Source organism: Ostrea edulis, chromosome 10 (genome assembly GCF_947568905.1).
Source record: "Ostrea edulis chromosome 10, xbOstEdul1.1, whole genome shotgun sequence".
Taxonomy (NCBI): domain Eukaryota; kingdom Metazoa; phylum Mollusca; class Bivalvia; order Ostreida; family Ostreidae; genus Ostrea; species Ostrea edulis.
In genome coordinates this window covers 8,340,880-8,359,590 of record NC_079173.1, presented here as the reverse complement: position 1 = coordinate 8,359,590, position 18,711 = coordinate 8,340,880, and the positions used below count along the sequence as shown (strand labels likewise).

General features: G+C 37.8%; 1 protein-coding gene across 5 annotated transcripts; it reads left to right on the top strand.

Moving 5' to 3' along the window:
• Nucleotides 1-4,515: 4,515 nt before the first annotated feature.
• On the top strand, nucleotides 4,516-18,292 carry LOC125666709 (QRFP-like peptide receptor). Of its 5 annotated transcripts, none has more exons than XM_048899937.2 (3): nucleotides 4,556-4,626; nucleotides 11,240-11,404; nucleotides 16,682-18,292. In XM_048899937.2, the coding sequence occupies exon 3, from the start codon at nucleotides 17,052-17,054 to the stop codon at nucleotides 18,150-18,152; it is 1,101 nt and encodes a 366-aa protein (XP_048755894.1). In that variant the 5' UTR covers nucleotides 4,556-4,626; nucleotides 11,240-11,404; nucleotides 16,682-17,051; the 3' UTR covers nucleotides 18,153-18,292. The 5 variants fall into 5 exon arrangements, 4 of the variants coding, with proteins under 4 accessions (XP_056007816.1, XP_048755894.1, XP_056007814.1 ...); XM_056151839.1 differs by lacking the exon at nucleotides 4,556-4,626 and adding an exon at nucleotides 15,304-15,420 and having other exon boundaries at nucleotides 11,269-11,404; XM_056151841.1 differs by lacking the exon at nucleotides 11,240-11,404 and having other exon boundaries at nucleotides 4,516-4,626.
• Nucleotides 18,293-18,711: the final 419 nt, after the last annotated feature.

The following is an 18,711-nucleotide window of genomic DNA, read 5'->3' as shown; positions in this document are numbered from 1 at the left end:
GAAGCCCTCCATCTGTATTGGTGACGTCTCCATATGAGTGAAAAATTCTCGAGAGGGACATTAAACAACATACAATCAATTAATCAATATTCTCAAGAGCAGCATGGGCAGGTTTAGTCATATCAATATACAAGCATCGTCGGATAGTGAAGATTCAAGTTTCTTGAAATCAAAGCCCTGGGTGTAAGTTTGGGCCACAATACGGATTCATAGTTTTAGGGAGAGGGCTAAAATAGGCTATGCCTGCTGCCCGATCCCATTCACTTTGTGAATAAAATATAGTTTAAATGAAACGTTTTATATGAGAATTTTGATATTGATGTGACATGTGAATCCTGGATTTAGTAAGGTATATCATGACTTGGGTCATATGGGTTAAAATTTAAAAGAAATTAAAACAATATTTTGGTAAATTTTCTGAAGAACAGCAGGAGCAGATTGGTTCAGGTGAGCGTTGAGGCTAATGGGTCTCTTTCAAGTATACAGGTTCACCAAGTCTGATGCAAAATTAATTTTAAAAATAGCGATAATTACATGTAAGTCGCCTGTGATAAAAACCAGATAACTTGTTTAAAGTTTCATTTATTTTCAATCTGATTAAGTCCTGTGAGGATCCGGGTTAGAATAGGTCCTCAATACCCTTTGCTGGTCGTAGAAGGTGACTAAATGGGACAGTCCTTCGGATGAGACCGCAAATACCGAGGCCCCGTGTCACAGCAAGTGTGGCACGATAAAGATCCCTCACTGCTCAAAGGCCGTAAGCGCCAAGCATAGGCCTAAATTTCGCAGCCCTTCTCTGGCAGTAGTCACTACGAGTGAAAAATTCTCGAGAGGGACGTTAAACAATATTCAATCAATCAATCTGATTAAAATCAGATCCTTTGATCCACTTACGTACATCACTACCTAGTGTAGCGATCTACGTGAGCGGATGAAATGCTCTGATTTCAATTAGATTGATTTATTTTTGTACGTGTATGGTATTCGTTAACATGAGTGAAATTTCTGTTCAGGTTATGTGTCAGTAAAATCTGCAATCCGCCAAACAGAGCGTAACGATGACGTAACTGATTCTCTAAACTACATTGTATCATCTTTATCTTCATGATTAATGGTGTTTTTGACGATAAAACATTGTCATCTTCGTGGAAACAAATTATTACGCCACCGTTGCAATTTCAAATGAATACACGCATAAATGTTTTTTATTCCCAATTCATAGTTGTAATGAATATCTGGAATAACGCGGAACTCTGGATATGCCGGGGGGGGGGGGGGGGGGGGGGTCCAGATGCCTAGGAGGATAAAGTATCCCCTGTCGAGCGGTCACACCCGCCTTGAACCCTATTTTTTGATAAAGTAAACGGAGTAATCCGTAGTCAATATCAGTGTGCCAAGAATGGCCCAACAATCGGTATGAAACATGTCAGACAGCATTTGACCCCATGATAGGTTGTATTCAGATTTGAATTTTATCAAAATCTCTGTCATTTCATTCTATTTCTACTTTAAACTTTATTAGTCCACTACCGACGAAGTCGAGGTTTGCGCTCTGTCCGTCAGTCCAGTTTTCCGCACTTTTTTTCTAGCTGTTCTTGCAGATATTTATTTTATATTTGGTATGTGGCTTTGCCATAACATGCTACAGATCAAGTTCGTATTTCGTCTCGGTCCGTTGATTTTTCACTTAGTTATGGCCCTTGGATTTAGAAAAATAGCATGAATAATCAGTTTTCCAGACTTTTTTGGTTATGCTTGCAGATATTCATTTGATATTTGGTACATTGCTTTACCATAACAAGTTACAGATCAAGTTTGAATTTCGTCTCGGTCCGTTGATTTTTCACTTGGTTATGGCCCTTGGACTTAGAAAAATAGCATGAGTTACGCGGTTGAGTTAAGGCTTTCCCCATAAAATTTTTAATACCAGTGATGTACATAAATATACTTTACCGCACTGGCATATTGCACGACGTCACAATGAAAAATACGTCATGACGAAGGTCATGACGTACATATCTACAGTCCTTTTGTGGTTGGAAATGACAAAATATGGTTTCGTTATTTACCACCGCTGTCAAACGGTAAACTGCAATTGCGTAAAAGTTTCTGTCAAATGGGTTATATTAATCCTCTCTGATATTGAAAAAGTTTCATTTCTTCTTTATATAGCATACATGCTAAAGTAATATCCATATTATATTGTGATCTTGATATCGCCCCTAATCTACACGTATAGTTACTTTCACAATGGACTCATTTGCATAAACAGGGTTTCCGTACATAAAAATTTCATCATTGGCAGGACACCCCGAGGTTTTTAAGTGAAAGATGTTTGATTTATGTGACATGTGAACTTCAGTACCAAAGGAAAGTTAGGGGAGCAAGTTCTGGCTTCAACAGAAAATATGTTTTTCAGGCTAGATTCAACTTCGTATGTGCAAAAATTGCTGCATCTTGCATATTCAATGCAAAAATTAGACATGTTACAAGTCACAATAAACTTGCTCTCAGCACTTTTCAAATGAAGAAATTAATATGCTTTGAAGTTATATTAACTTCAACTTGCATTGATATCTGGATATCGTGCCAATTCAACGATTTATGCATTCACGATACGTTTTTATCTTGCTGTTTGATCACGTGATATACAGTTGATGTAGAGACTGTCGGTCTGGTGAAAAATGTACAAGCGGGTAATATGCACTTTATGATATATACATATTGTTTTTGTATAAAAGGGTTGTGTTTACAAAATTTGTCACAAATTGATCTGTTTATTAACGGTTTTTTTCCTGACATATTTGTATGGCCCTACTTAACACAACTGCGTATCAGTTTTCCGGACTTTTTTTGGTTGTGCTTGCAGATATTCATTAGATATTTGGTACATTGCTTTGCCATAACAAGTTACAGATCAAGTTTGAATTTCATCTTGGTCCGTTGATTTTCCATTAAGTTATGGCCCTTGGACGTAGAAAAATAGCATGAATTGTTAGTGTGACGAATTGGGATCGGGCACGGGATGTATTATTATCTATAAATAGAGCTGATGTGATCCGGACTTTATCGTATGACAATACGTTATGACCCAAGGCATAACGAATGCCGGGTAGTATAAATAAGGCTGTTTTGCGCGACACAGTGTCATTCCGAAGTAGACGCTGGCGAGGAGTTATCGAAGGTACGGTGAATAAAGAAACTAACAGTATACGGTGTCTAGTATACTAGTAGGGAAGCTTTTAAAGGTGGGGACGTTCACCTGGTGTTTATTTTATTTTGTTTGATCAGTCCTTCAACAAAAGGGATCTGTCCGGTATAAGGACACATCTCCCGTACTCCCGGATCTGTCACATCAAGATCTATAGACTATAGTCTCTTTATGATAAAGATAGGAAATCTTGCACATGTATATCTGTATATATTGACTCGTACATTTTTTTTATAAGGATAGATAATCTTTAATATACCTGTATATATTGACTCGTATATTTCCTAATCATTTGTTTAAGATCAATATCAATAAGTATAGGGACTCATCCAAATCTTCGAACCCTAACACGTTACATTAGTTTACATCCAAGTTTCTTACAAAAAATGTATCTCTGTAGATAAGAATTAAGAATACTACACTCATTAAAACTTCCAACATAGTAACACTACAATATAGATAAATTATTCATGATTATCTACATGTCACAGTTTATTGACTTGGTTAAAGACCTAAACCTCATTATAAATTTCTCTTTTTTTCCCCCTGGTCAAATAGTAGTTGATTTCCTATCCTGGTTCCCCAATTTTCCCTTTTACCATAACCTACATAATGAACTTTGAATATTGTTGTGGTACAGTGATTTTTGCAACCGGTAGGGGACTATGTATTGCCATGCAATACTCTCAGAATGCTTGTTTATTTATTGTTTTAGCAATGAAATATATTTAGATCTTTATCAATAGCGCTTTTAAAAAGGTACTTCATAGTTGTTAGAAAATCTTAAGGACGGACAAGTATTGAGTTCTAGTGCAATCAAATAAGGACAACAAATAAGTTTTCCTCGATGTGTCTCAAGATGTCAAGTTGAACAAGTTTGTTGTCGTCAGTACTTGAATTATTTAATTTTTTAATTTTTTTTTTTTTTTTTTATACATTCAAGCTGTTTTCCTTATTTGTAAAAATAAACATGATAAATATATGGGGCGGTCCTTCGAATAGGACCGCAAAAACCGAGGCCCCGTGTCAAAGACGGTGTGGCACGATAAAGATCCTTCCCTGCTCAAAGGACATAAACGCCGAATTAGTATATCGTGACCGAGCATAGGCCTAAATTTTGCAAACCTTTCGCCAGCAATGTTGACGTCTCTATGAGAAAACTTCTCAAGCGGGACGTTTAACAATATGCATTTAATCCTATATTTCTTTCCAAAGGAAAACAATCGAAATGTCGTAAATTGTACATATACACTGATTGTCTACCGAAAACAAAAATAGTCTCACTCAGCGAAACAATGCATGTTCTCTCCACGATGTCTCTAAGATTGACATACGTGATAGTGAGAGCCCACGCCTCGGAGAGGAAGGATGTTAAACTGACCTGTTTCATCCATTTACAGATAATGAACAACAAGGTATGTGTTAATCCTTTAATATAATTATGCTTTGTTTATGGTAATCTTCCCTACATGTGTTTGTCATAAATCAAGTACCGGTATGCTCAAGGATATTTGAGGAGCAAGAGATCCATGCACTGCACTTCCCGTGTATTATTTAGAGCCCTATTTTAGGTGTGAATGCACATTCACAATTCATTCATTTATTACGTTGCTATTGAAAACAAGTTTGTTTTTGTTTGTGTTTTGTACGGTGGTATATTAAGGACACAGAATTTTTATTTTTTCAAAGATACTAGGCAAAAATTATCTCGTGCGCACGACATAATATCTCGTGTGCACGACATAATATCTCGTGCGCACGACACAATATCTCGTGCGCACGACACAATATCTCGTGCGCACGACATATTATCTCGTGTGCACGACATATTATGTCGTGCGCACGACATATTATCTCGTGCGCACGACATAATATCTCGTGCGCACGACATATTATCTCGTGCGCACGACATAATATCTCGTGCGCACGACATAATATCTCGTGCGCACGACTTATTATCTCGTATTCTTATGTGTTTTTATCAGAAGGAATTGAACGACATCCAGCTTCTTTGAAATTTGCATCCGATTCGAAGGTCAAGAAACGAGCACGTACTCCATGGACGTCCAGTTATAATGTACACGTCACCAGAAGATTACGGCACCAGGGATTATTTGTGGCTGTCTAATGATCGGTTTTTAAATGCATGCAAAAATGAGTGTACTTTTAACCACCCTAATTTAAATACAAATGATCCGGATTTCGATAGTATTTGTCGCATTCTTATGGAAGAAAATGGCTGGCAAATGCCAGACTGTGCTTCATCTGGCCGGGAACTGTATGGAAAACTAAAAGAAAAACTGTGGAGGTTGTTGTACTGATATAGAATTAAATCAGCCAATGTATCAATAAAATTGTTTAAGTGATTGACAGATAGTGCGTTATGGATAATTGCAGACTGATATCATACATGTTTATGAGATTTTTATCGATATCAAGAGATACTAGTATGAAAAAAAGAAATATGAAAGGAAGTGAAATTAATAAGTTGTCATAGGGCTTCAAATTGAAGAAAAGATAAAAGGCGAGGCAAGGTTTCATCTTGTCGCTATCCTTAGGGCAGTCTCGCACATGCTTACTGACCGTGGGTCAACTCATTAAATTTTTCTTGTTCTTATGATTAATTTATGCCCTAATCCGATTGGCTTCTTCACACTTTTGTGAAGGAAATTTCTCCAATCGTGTTAATTCTTACGAATTTATCTTAAACAACTGCTTTTTTTTCATAACATGATCTTCGTTTTCATACCGAGTTTCACTTTCTCATTGGTGGATAATTCATTAAAATGAGAAAAGTTCAATGTGTTGGCTCACGTGTGCGAGACTGCCCGTGGGTTTCCAACGAAGATTTTTATAGGTTATATACAATGCTTACCCAATTCAAACGATTTCAATAAATACCAATAACTTGTAATCAATTTTTATAAGCCATTATTGGCCAATCCTGCTCCTGGGTCACTGGTCATTTCTCACTGTTTCTACTTTTAAAATTGTATGTGGCTGTAAAGTTTCCACATAACGATGATGTAATTTCCTCTTGTGACCGTATTATAAATTGAAAGTATACAACACAAGGATAATTACCTTGTTCATATACACCATATTCAGCGCAGTTTTTAACACACACACACACACACACACTCTCTCTCTCTCTCTCTCTCTCTCTCTCTCTCTCTCTCTCTCACGCAATGAATGGGGAAAACCTGTATGTAAACCTGCAAATGCATAAGAGCACTAGCATACTGTTGTAAAGAAAGTATTAATGTTTAGTTACTGTAGACAAATTGCATGTACCAAATTAAATCGAAACTGACTGGTCTAACGGTTATGTAGCTAGGGAAGGGTTATAATCAAGCTTTTATATAGAAAACATGTGATAATAAGTCGTGCGCACGAGATAATAAGTCGTACGCACGAGATATTATGTCGTGCGCACGAGATATTATGTCGTGCGCACGAGATAATAAGTCGTGCGCACGAGATATTATGTCGTGCGCACGAGATATTATGTCGTGCGCACGAGATAATAAGTCGTGCGCACGAGATATTATGTCGTGCGCACGAGATATTATGTCGTGCGCACGACATAATAAGTCGTGCGCACGAGATAATAAGTCGTGTGCACGAGATATTATGTCGTGCACACGAGATATTATGTCGTGCGGACGAGATATTATGTCGTGCGCACGAGATATTATGTCGTGCGCACGAGATAATAAGTCGTGCGCACGAGATATTATGTCGTGCGCACGAGTTAATTTTTGCCTAGTATCTTTGAAAAAAAAAAATTCTGTGTCCTAAATATACCACCGTAGTTTTGCTCTACGTCCTGTCGAGAATATTTCACTCATATTGAGACGTCACCAGCTGTAGGTGGAATTCTACAAATTTAAACCTATGCTTATAGCGAGCGAAGCTCGCGTCGCGACGAGCTCGCTCCAGTGATTACGCAATTGAGTCACGTGGTTTGCTCTTCATCAGCTGAAAAATGATGGGGACTACCCATAATGCCTCCGGAAAAATGTCGCCGTCACTGCGGTATACTTCATTGACAATCCCGTCATTAAATAATTAGATTGTTTAGAAAGTACAATTAACGTTTTTAAATTCCAGACAAGCTTTCTCATAGCTTCAAACGTTTTGTTTTTGCTTGGTTTGAGAGAAAAAAACCCATTGCAGCTAATATGAAGTCACAATTTGTAACTGTTTACACCAAGCACGTTATATTTCCCGCGTTAAATGAAGAGGCGGATAAAAGTTGTGTTGCAAGATGTTAGTGGGCTTCGCTCGTCTCAACGGTCACACCGTACAACAATATTAGTTCTCAGGGCTGTAGTAGTGAGGCAATCTCTTTACAGTGCAAGTGAGGGCAAGGAACGACAACTCTGTCGAGAGATTGGTAGTGAGGGTTAAAGTTCTTTATCGTGCAAACGCCTGTCGCGTTCGGAACGTTCGTTTTTTATTTCATGTCCGAAAGACCTTTAATTTTAAATACCGAGCGTTTGGCGAAGGAGCAATCATTACCTATGTTATAACGTCCAAGGTTTGAGGCGGCCATGGCACGAGCGGGACTCGAACTCACGACCTCCCGGTTGCGAAGCAAATGCTCTACCACTGTGCTACCGTGACAGGTTGTTTTTTCTCTCTCAATCAAATCATGCGATCCTACATACCTGTATCGAGTTCATTATTAACGGACAACTAGTCCTAATTATAGGGTTTTTAACTACCCTAGGGGCGGATCCAGGAATTTGTTTTTTAAGTAATATTTTCTGACGAAAGGGGGGGGGGGGGGTCTGACCCGCGGAACACCTCCCCCCCCTTCTGGGTCCACCACTGCCTTAGAGGGATACCAACTAAACTGTCCTACCCAAAAAGCAATACACAGGACATTTCTTTCAGGGATACCGAGTTAATTATTCATGGACAGGTAACTGACTTCTGTAGTACTGTACTAGCTTGCCTTTGAGGAAAACCAACTAAGCGTTCCTATACACGTTTTTTTTTTTAAGAAAACACCCTCGTCAACTCTCGGACTATCCCGTGGGGATCCGAGTAAAAATAGCTCCCCAGTACCCCTTGCTTGTCGTAAGAGGCGAGTAAATGGTGTGGTCCTTCGGATGAGACCGCAAAAACCGATGTCCCGTGTCACAGCAGGTTTGGCACGATAAAGATCCCTCCCTGCTCAATGGCTGTAAGCGTCGAGCATAGGCCTAAATTTCGCAGCCCTTCACCGCGGCAGTGGTGACGTCTCCATATGAGTGAAATATTCTCGAGAGGGACGTTAAGCAATATTTAATCAACTCTCGGGCAGAGCTGTAGTTATTTCTTCATGTTAGGTAACATATCGAGAATTCCGAACGGGTGCACACGTCGATGCGCGATGTGCTTTTCTTTTAACAGTAAATAAACTTTGTGGGGTACATGAGGTATTTTAAGTTAACATAGTAGAATCACTGCTTTAAGAATGCATGTATTAGTCGGTGAGTGGGAGGGAAAAAAACTAGGATCGAACCATTATAAATATAGAATTGTTCTTAAATTTTTAAACAAGGACAAGCCCATGTGACTATTGTTCGAGATGTTTGTGAAACACGGATGCCCCCGTTTGGCAGTAAAGTAATTTTCCCAGAGAAAGGTGTTGTCCCAAGGAATACACATGTGAAATATGAAAGACCTATCTCTAACCATTTAACAGTCATGGCTAAGGTTAAATTTTGTCAAAAATGGGTCAAACTCCCTGGCTAAGGTCATTAGGTCTAAAACTTTGTTGCTGATATATAAAACCCCGATCACTAACCATTCAACAGTTATAGCCTATGTTAACGTTTTTCAAAAATGGGTCAAACTTCAAGGTTACGGTCACGAATTCAAATTTTTTGGTACCAAAAGAGAAGTCTTGTTACAAAGAATACATTTGTGAAATATGAAAGCCTCTTCTTTTTCCAATCAAAGGTATTGGGTAGGGTTCTTATTTTGCGGACAAACACACAGACTAAACACAATATACTCTCGAATCTCCGATTACGGTGGCATAGAAATGATTGATTGATTGATTGATAGGTGTTTTCCGCCACACTCAACAATTTTTCAGTTAGCTGGTGGCGCCCAGTTTTTATTGGTGGAAGAGAGAGAGCCCAGATACAATGTACCTGGGAAGAGACCACCGACCGTCCGAAAGTAAACTGGGAAACTTTCTCACTTACCGACGCAAGCGGGATTCGAACCCGTGCCGACAGAGATGAGAGGCCGTGTGATTTTGAGCGCGATGCTCTAACCACTCGGCCATGGAGGCCCGAGAACGAACACTGATCAATCTCATAAATTCTTAAAAGAAAAACAAACTTGAAAGTAGGGCAAACCTTGGCACGTCAGAGATATCTAATAAGGTTCCTACGAGGAGTAAGCATCCCCAGTTGACCTGTCACACACGCCGTGTGCTTCCGTCTTGGGTAAAAAATTGTATTTCGTTGATCATATTGTCTGGGGCAACAAAGAATAAATTGAACAGAAAGTGATGAAACCACCGCACTTGCAATTGTCAGCATGACCAATGACATGGTTGCACATATTGTAATTCGGAAAAATCCAATGTCATGGAGTAGTGCAAATCATCTCGCTTATGTGGAGAGAGATAGAAAGAAGGAGAGAGACAGAGAAAGGCGGAGAAAGACGAAGACAGAAAGAAAGAGAGACAAAAAGATGGAGCTAGAGACAGAAATACGGAGAAAGATGGAGAGAAACAGAAAGGCGGAGAGAGACAGAAGGACGGTGACGGAGAAAGAGATGTTTGTTGTTTTGCTTTCTTTCTTTTCTTTTTTTTTTTTGAGAATTTTTCATTCAGATAAATTAACCTCCAGATCTGCAAAGTTTAATCTATACATCCTACTCAAGGTCATGGCGGTGAGGACTCTTTATCGTATCGCGACCCGTGTGGATTCGGGTTAGAATAGGCCATCAGTACCTCTTGCTTGTCGCAAGAGGCGATTATATGGGGCTGTCCTTGCAATGAGACCGCAAAAACCGAGGTCCTGTGTCACAGCATATGGGCACGATAAAGATTCCTCCCGGTTCAAGGCCGTAAGCGCTTAACAGAGGCCTAAATTTTACAGCCCTTTCCCGGCAATGGTGACGTCTTCATTTGAGTGAAATATTCTCAAGAGGAACGTTAAAGCGACTGCAGATTCACGATTTTCCTCCAAATTTTGTTTTTCACTTTAAATGATCAAAATCTGCGGTCTAATATGTTTAGAAGGTTTCACGAAAAAATATGGTTATTCTTCATGATAGAAGCTCATTATAGAGAGTTTATTATATGTTTTGAAAACAAAGATTGAGGTGTATTATTGTTTACGGGCTTTTCAAAATAAATGGATATTGATCCAAGTTTATTATATATACATCGCATCTGAAGTATACTTTAGGTAAAATGTGTCATTTAAAAGTTAAAATATATGATTGTACAAAATATGCTTTATATTACAAAATTAACGTTTCACTGGTTTGTTTGTATACATTAAAAGACTCGAGTCTGTGTTTACATAACACAGAATCAAAGCTAAAATATTGCTCTTATCCTTACATTCAGACGGTCCAAAGTTTGGTTGTAAACATTAAATGAGCTATATTTTTAATTTGTAACATCTAAATATGAAAAACATTTCTTTCGAAAAATGTTAACCAGCCCCAATAATAATACAATACACAACACTTCGTACCGCGACCTGTCAGAGAGAGAGAGAGAGAAAGGGTGTAGTGGAAATTCATTCTAAAAGCTTCGATATTACTTTAAAATCTTTTTTTTTTCAGTAGAGTGCACCGTATGACATTTATACGTTAATCATATATGTACTTAGTGGCGCTTGCTAAAGAGTGCAATAGTTATACAAAAAGTAGGACTAATTAAAAACTGTAAACAAACTTTTTTGTCACGAGATGGGTGTAGTTGTTTTTATGAAATTTCCTTATTAGCAAAATAACTGTGTTGCATAGATGTTATATGTATACTATGATAAATGATTATTTTAGTTCCACACAAACACTATAAGGTTTCTTTCCCGGTCTCATCGAACAACTGGTTAGGTCACTTCCGTGCGAACTCCTTGATAGCACATGATGTGGATGACGTGAATCATTTGCTCAAATAGCCTTGATAAATTCACTGAGGAGAAGAGAAGGGCGCAATACCGCTCAGTAAGTATTAAATAAATCTGATTTTAAGTTTTGATGTATAACTAGAAAAGAATATTTGCAGACAATAATTTATTGGGAGACGATGGCATTTTAAATTTGATCTATAGTCGTGTTAATATCAGTACTAATATAAATACTAGTAGTTCATGTAGTTGTGGGTTACATTGAAAATATTCACCCCGATAAAACCATTGTCATCTGAGGTGCTATTTTGTCCTTAAACTTTAACCTTGGTCTCCACACTTGAATGCTTAAACAGTTCTAGGGCTTTCATATTTCGCATGTGTACTATTGTTTCAATAATGGGGGTTCATTCGCTTGATCGAGCATGCAAATTTTTGGGCGAGGCGTTTAATAAATTTCAATGAAACAGGTTCTACTTTTGATTTTTAGTGACCAATCACATTGAATGAATGGCATCATGTGGTCATTCAAACTAAATTTTTAGTGAAACCACATGGCCAATCAGCGAGTGAAATTTGCATGCTCTATAAAGCGAAGTGACCTACTGGTATTAAAACGACCTCTTCTGACAAGACTTCTATTGGTACCGACATGTTGGACCTCATAACATTGACCTTGAGAGTCTTTAACCTTGTCTATGACATTTGAATGGTTAGTGATGGCGCTTTCATCTTTACTTGTATATTCCTTTAACAAGACCTTGCTTTGGGTACCAGAATTACTCTGCTACCGTGCGGGGGCATCAGTATTGCACAGTCGTCTTGTTTTAGAATTGTTCGGATAAACAGCCCCTTACAGACACCTCGTGACTACAGAATGATTCAAAGCCAAAATTAAACTGATTGAATAGGGGTGGGTCTAAATTTCACCCTTCCCACAAAGCTCTCGATACCAATCGACAACCGGGTTATGAAACCAGAGTACCCCACGTTATATCAATTTTCAAGATAGGGACAATATAATGACATCGTAATATATACGTGTCTGCTATGGAAAGAAAGTTTATGGAAGGTATATAGTTACAATATGCAACATATATCATCATAAATTCTTGATGGGGACAGTTTGGAGCAGTATAAACCCATTCTCTGTAAATGCAGATCCGGTAGCGGAGAGTTTTAAAGGGTACTGATTCACCATTTTCCCCCAAATTTTGTTTTTCACTCTTGATGATCAGAATCTACTGTCTAATGTGTTTAAAAGATTTCATACAAAGATTAAGGTTATTCTTTATCACAGAAGCTCATTTTAGAGAGTTCATTTTTTGTTTTGTAAACAAAGATTGCTGTATGTTTTTGTTTTCGAAATTTTCAAAAGAAATGGTAATCGATCTAAGTTTAATATATCTTTCACATTTCAAGCATTCTTCAGGTAAAATGTGTCGTCAAAACGTTAAAATTTGTGACTATGCAAAATTTAGATGCTTTATATTACAAAATTAACATTTCACTGGTGTGTTTGTATACATGAAAAGACTCGAGTCTTTGTTTACATAACACAGATTTAAGGCTAAAATATTGCTTTTATTTTTGCATTCAGGAGGTCAAAATGTTGGCTGTCAACATTAAATGAGTTATATTCTTAATGTTTCACATAAAAAACTAAAAAATATTTTGTTCAAAAATCGTGACCCAGTCCCTTTAATGTCCCTGCTAAGTCATTTATTCTACACGTTCTACTCCTCTGTAAGTTCCCCCTGAATTGAACAAGCGTCATTTTTTTCTATATCCAGTATACACCACTTATATATATATTTCTATTGATATATAACAGGGGATGCTTACTCCTCCTAGGCACCTGATCCCACCTCTGGTGTGTCCAGGATTCCGTGTTTGCCCAACTATCTATTTTGTATTGCTTGTAGGGGTTATGAGATTGATCACTGTTCGTTATCTTCACCTTGCATGTACACATTCATGTGAGTGTTCTCTGCTGTATATGTTATTTATTTGTATATGTGTGTGTGCCTTGTGTTTCCATTTCACACTTGACCTTGTTGTAGGGAGAGGGCTTAAATAGGCTATGCCTGCTGCCCGATCCCATTCACTTTGTGAATAAAATATAGTTTAAATTATACACCACTTATATTGAAGTCGCTTATATTGAACTATCTGTTATATTGTAGTCACTTATATTTAACTATGTTATATTGAAGTAAAAAAAAAAAATCCTCTGTAACATTATCCATGTGATAGTGCAACGTTGGTTATATTGACCTTTGGATATATTGAACAGGTCGGTCCCCTGAATTTCAATAATAGACATATGTATGCGGAGTAATCTGTAGGTTGTGCCTCCTTAAAGTTCTGTCTAAATCAGACATGTCCTATTCCCTCTATACACAGAACAGTTCGAGCCCAATTACTCCCATCTGCAACACATTCAAGAAAGGGCTAAAAGGGGTTCTTAATAGGTTCGACATTTTTGCTGTATTTTTAATGAAAATCATTTAAAAACCTTATTTCTAGGAAATAAAAACGATTGTTTTAGATGCTGGAAGACAGGTAATGGTGGAGTACCTTTCTTTAAAAATCAGTGTAGGGTCATGCGCAGATGCAGAAAATTATCTTGGGGTGGGGGGGATATGCCACCCCTGGCAAATTTTCCAAGGGGAGTCCAACTTGCGTTAAAGGTCTAACAGAAACTGTATGATAATATGCAAACACAATGAATTTTTGACATAAGGAGGCCACTGGACCCATGCTTGGAACAGAGCTGTTTACTCTCCATGAAAAGTGAGATGGTAGCTTAAATATCTACTTTTCATTCGCTTTTTAACTCAGTAACTCTGCCTCTGCTTCATGAAACAAATCATGTAATTATTGTTGTGGCCCTGTCAATGTTCAGAGAAAACGCTACATGCAGTATTTTGTTCTAAACGTTTCAAGAAAAACTGCTCTATGTCTTGCGAACTTCACCAACATCATATTAAAACCATTTGGTATGATATAGCATACTGAATAATTATTTTTCCTTGGGTGCTTGATCTTGAAGAACCACGATGTCAGTTTGACTTTTGAAGGCTTAACCTTAAGGTCATTCCAGTAATTTCCATAACTTGTTAAAATAGATGTTTGTTAAGATACTACACTCGATAAGGAAATCTTAAATCAAAGGTCACGTGGCTTTGAGGGATTACATGGTTGTGGTTTTCCCCTCCGTGACCTTTCGACCCTGTTGCCGGGGCGATGTCGTTTCAGGTTAAAGTGTTTATTTCCTTCTTTGTTCCGGCTTCCGGGCTTTGTTCTTTCACTAATCTGTCCGGTCAACCTTCACATGTAACCGAGGTTCGCTGCAGAGTGATTAAATGGGACAAACTGGTCATTAATAGATATTAACTAATTCAATTATAATGCAATTCCAAGTCAGACGAAAACGCTTGGACACGTTGACAAAACTCTTTCTGAAACCTACCAACTTGCAGTTTTTCTTTGATTTGATTTGAACATATGTTATTATATAAATATTAAGAGATTGGTTACAAGTTCTAGCAACCTGGAAAACCTCTCCTATTGTTCTTTAAAACAACTCGTTAATGCTGAGACCGGTACTAAACAATAATACGCACAACTTTATAAGAATTTTTACTGAAACATATAGATGCCACATTTCCACTCCAGAGAACATTGATTTCCATACAAAAAGGTCCATTCGGGTACAAAGCGTACCGTAAGCCAAAATACAGGACACCCGCTGCATTCTCCTTCCACTGTTAAACAAAACGCGGTGATGGGTTTATCGACACAAATTTTCAATAGGTTCTTTGCTTCTGATGAAATAATGATAGAACGTTTTTTTTTTGTTTTTTGTTTTTTTGGTTTTTTTTTTAAATATTTCTATTGTTCATCAATTATTGTGAAAATTAAGACAAAGCAAACATAACTAATTACTATAATTTTAGTCTCAAACTTCAATAACTTATTCATTCTTGGCAGGTGTCCTGTATCTGATATTGCTGATATTGGGTAGTAATACTGTTGCTCGCCATTTTTACTGCGGATGCGGCAGAATCATACGTCACCCCTACTGTAGAGGATCATGAAAAGCATAATGTAATATCATGTATCAACAAGGGCAAAGAAAAACATCGACCCTCCACATCTGAAGAACGTACACACACAAGCACTTAAAAAATATATTCATTTAAATACACTTCAACATTTTCGGTATTCCCCTCCTCATCGTGTTGCACCAAAAGACTCTTCGTCCTTAATGGCATCTGTGTCGTGGCGATACAAGCCTGCAATTATGCACGCGCCCGCACCAGCTGGAAGCAGTTGACATTATATAGTTCATTATAGAGCATAAAAAAGCCAGAGGTACGTTTTGTTCACGACCTCTTTTGCTTCGTAAAGGTCCGCTCATACTGCAAGAGAGATTCATGGGCTTATGGAATCGTAAACTTACATGTAAATCACACTACATGTGCTAGGTCAATCTGATTCACGTGTACATGAGGTTTGCATACCATGATATACGAAAAATTCACGAGAATGGGATTACAAAAATGTTCTCTTATCTAAAAGTCCAATAACTGCATCACGAGTACATGTAAATCATAGGTCATATATTGTAATTCATGGATTAGACAATGTTATTTTTTACTGCCAGATAAACTCTCGAGATTGTGTACTAATTAGGATTAATTAATGCTCGATGAATCCACGAGATGGTGGATTATAGGAAGGGTTATTTCTTACTCAGGCGATGGCGGTATATTTGATATTGATTAAATATACGAAACACCAGTGTTATACTTATGAAATGTTATATGTTTGTCATCAGACCTTGTGAATTACATTTTTTACTGCATGATACATCTACAGGGCGATGACTTTGTAAAGGTCAATGTACTTTATATTAAATAAAGTACACTAATAAAAAAAAACTGTATCATTGTTTTATTTACAGTATGTACGTGTAATGGCGCATTGTGCCTTAATAATTACTAAATTCATAGTTTAAAAGGGCAAGATTTTTATAATTGGTGTTAAGTGACTTTTTGAAATCAAATATCCTGTGTACAAGGAAACTCTCTCTCTCTCTCTCTCTCTCTCTCTCTCTCTCTCTCTCTCTCTCTCTCTCTCTCTCTCTCCTTCATCTTATTTCAACTTTCTTTTTTTAACATTATGATAGTTAATGAATGACTACCCATCTAATTCCACTAGTCATTCAGATAAGTTGATAACTACTACAAAATGTTTTTTTTATGATTTCGCCTTCCATTATTCAAAAGTAAAATTAGCTGTTGTTCCGGCAAGGAACGTCGCTAACATTACAATGCTTTAATTATTCTTCTCTTGATTATTATAGATTACATAGAGACTCCTGAAAAATAGAAAGAAAGGTCATGCCCTGGGTGCCCGGATGTCAATAACTATTTTTGCGCGGGACCGTCTTCCTGTACAAAGTGAGTGGTGTTGTTTCATTTTGTTGGGCGCATTTCGTGTTTGGAGGACGACAAGTAACCGTGATAGCTAATCAAGACTTTGCATATAGACTTCTGCAGGAATTAACAAGACAGTTTGTCGAATTATTGAAAATGGATTTCAAATTTCAAAGACTCTTCGAGACAGGTGAACATATTTCCTGATGCTAAAACAAATGACAAATAAGTTGTAAGAAAAGCGATTAGTTGTCTCAAGTTTCGTAATTTACTCAAAAAGTCAAACGTGTTTCTAAGATGATTCAGAACATCACGGACGGCGATCTCATTCAGGAATGGCTGGAGTACATGCTGCAAAGAAATCTGCCACACGTGACCATCCTTTTGATCTTTCTGATAACAGGAATCGTGGGTAACACGACTGTGATATATGTGTACGCTTTCAAAATGAGGCGATGTCGCGAGGACAGATTCTTTATTCCTGCTCTAGCGGTCACCGACCTCCTGGCCACGATTGTGACGTGCTTGTATCACAGTATCAAGACTCTAGCCGTCAAGAAAGTCAATTCGGACATCCTCTGCAAAGTACCACTGTTTTTAATGTGGAGCACTTCAACAGCTTCTGCCATGTTGTTACTGATGATTGCAATTCACCGCTCCATTAAAGTGCGCCAACAACCAGGAAACATTCTGAGCTCCAAGTTGAAGAAAGGCGCGATTATTCTGACTATCGTTGTTTCCATAGCTATCAATGCCCCCATCTTGTATTTCGCCGGAGTAAGAGAGTTCACGACCTCCTATAAGGGAGCGAATATCACCGTCACTGGGTGCTTTACAGGAAATTCGGGTCATAAATCGCTGGAACAAGCCTACGTGATTTTCGTCTTTCTAGTTGCCGTTGGCAACATCATAGCAACCACTGGTCTCTACATTCCCATTGGCTGCGTTATCTACAAAATCTCCAGGCAGAACAAAAATGTCGATCGGCCACGGTCCAGGAGCCGTGCGTTTTCCTTTATCAGCGAAGCACAGAGCAGCATCAGTGACACAAGCGATCGAGAAAAGAAATACCCCACACCTAGCGAGCTGGACAATGTCAAACTAAACCGTCAGGAATATCGCACGCGCAACCGCACCAACTTCAACAAGATGTTCGCCATTTTAGTTCTCTTCTACGCAGTGTCATACTTTCCATCGTTCATCTTCGTCTTTCTCAGCCGAGGAGACCCGAACTTCTACAATCGGCTCCCTTCGTTTTTGTCCAATCTGTTTTTAACATTACAGAGACTTTTCATTGTAAACCACATCGTGAACCCGTTGGTGTACGGTTATTTTGATCTCAAATTCAGACAGAAGCTTGCTAACATGTGCTGTTTCAAAAAACCCAGGGCATACTAAAGTTATTTACATGTACGTTACTTGTAAAACTTTTCATTTTCCTTATAAGGATTTTGTAATGCTTATTTATATGTCTGCAACATAATTTCATGTTTTAGATGCTTATTTATTAAAAATTAAATTAAATCAACTGAAAACCATGCAATGTGTTTATTGAGAAAGTATATAAGACAGCATATTGATCGCATTGAAATATTCTTTTACTGGCACATTTGCCATAATTCTGGTTTCTGCATCAAAATGAATAGATTCATTATTCAATTGTGGTTATGCTTTTTCATTAGCGACTATGCATTATTCATTAGCGGTTATGCAGTATTCAATAGTGATGTAGTAATGCGTGGTATCGATATATGAATGAGCTGCTAGAATATCTATAAGGTATGGGCTTCCAAAGTCAGCTCAGGTGGAAGTCAAGACAGCAACTGAATTGTGTTTACAACTAAAGGGTTGAAAGTTACTGAAGTCCAAACCCGATCTAAAGTAGTCATTTTCACTACAGTGACTATGCAGTATTAACTATACTACATTTTAACACCAAAAACATAACTCTAACATA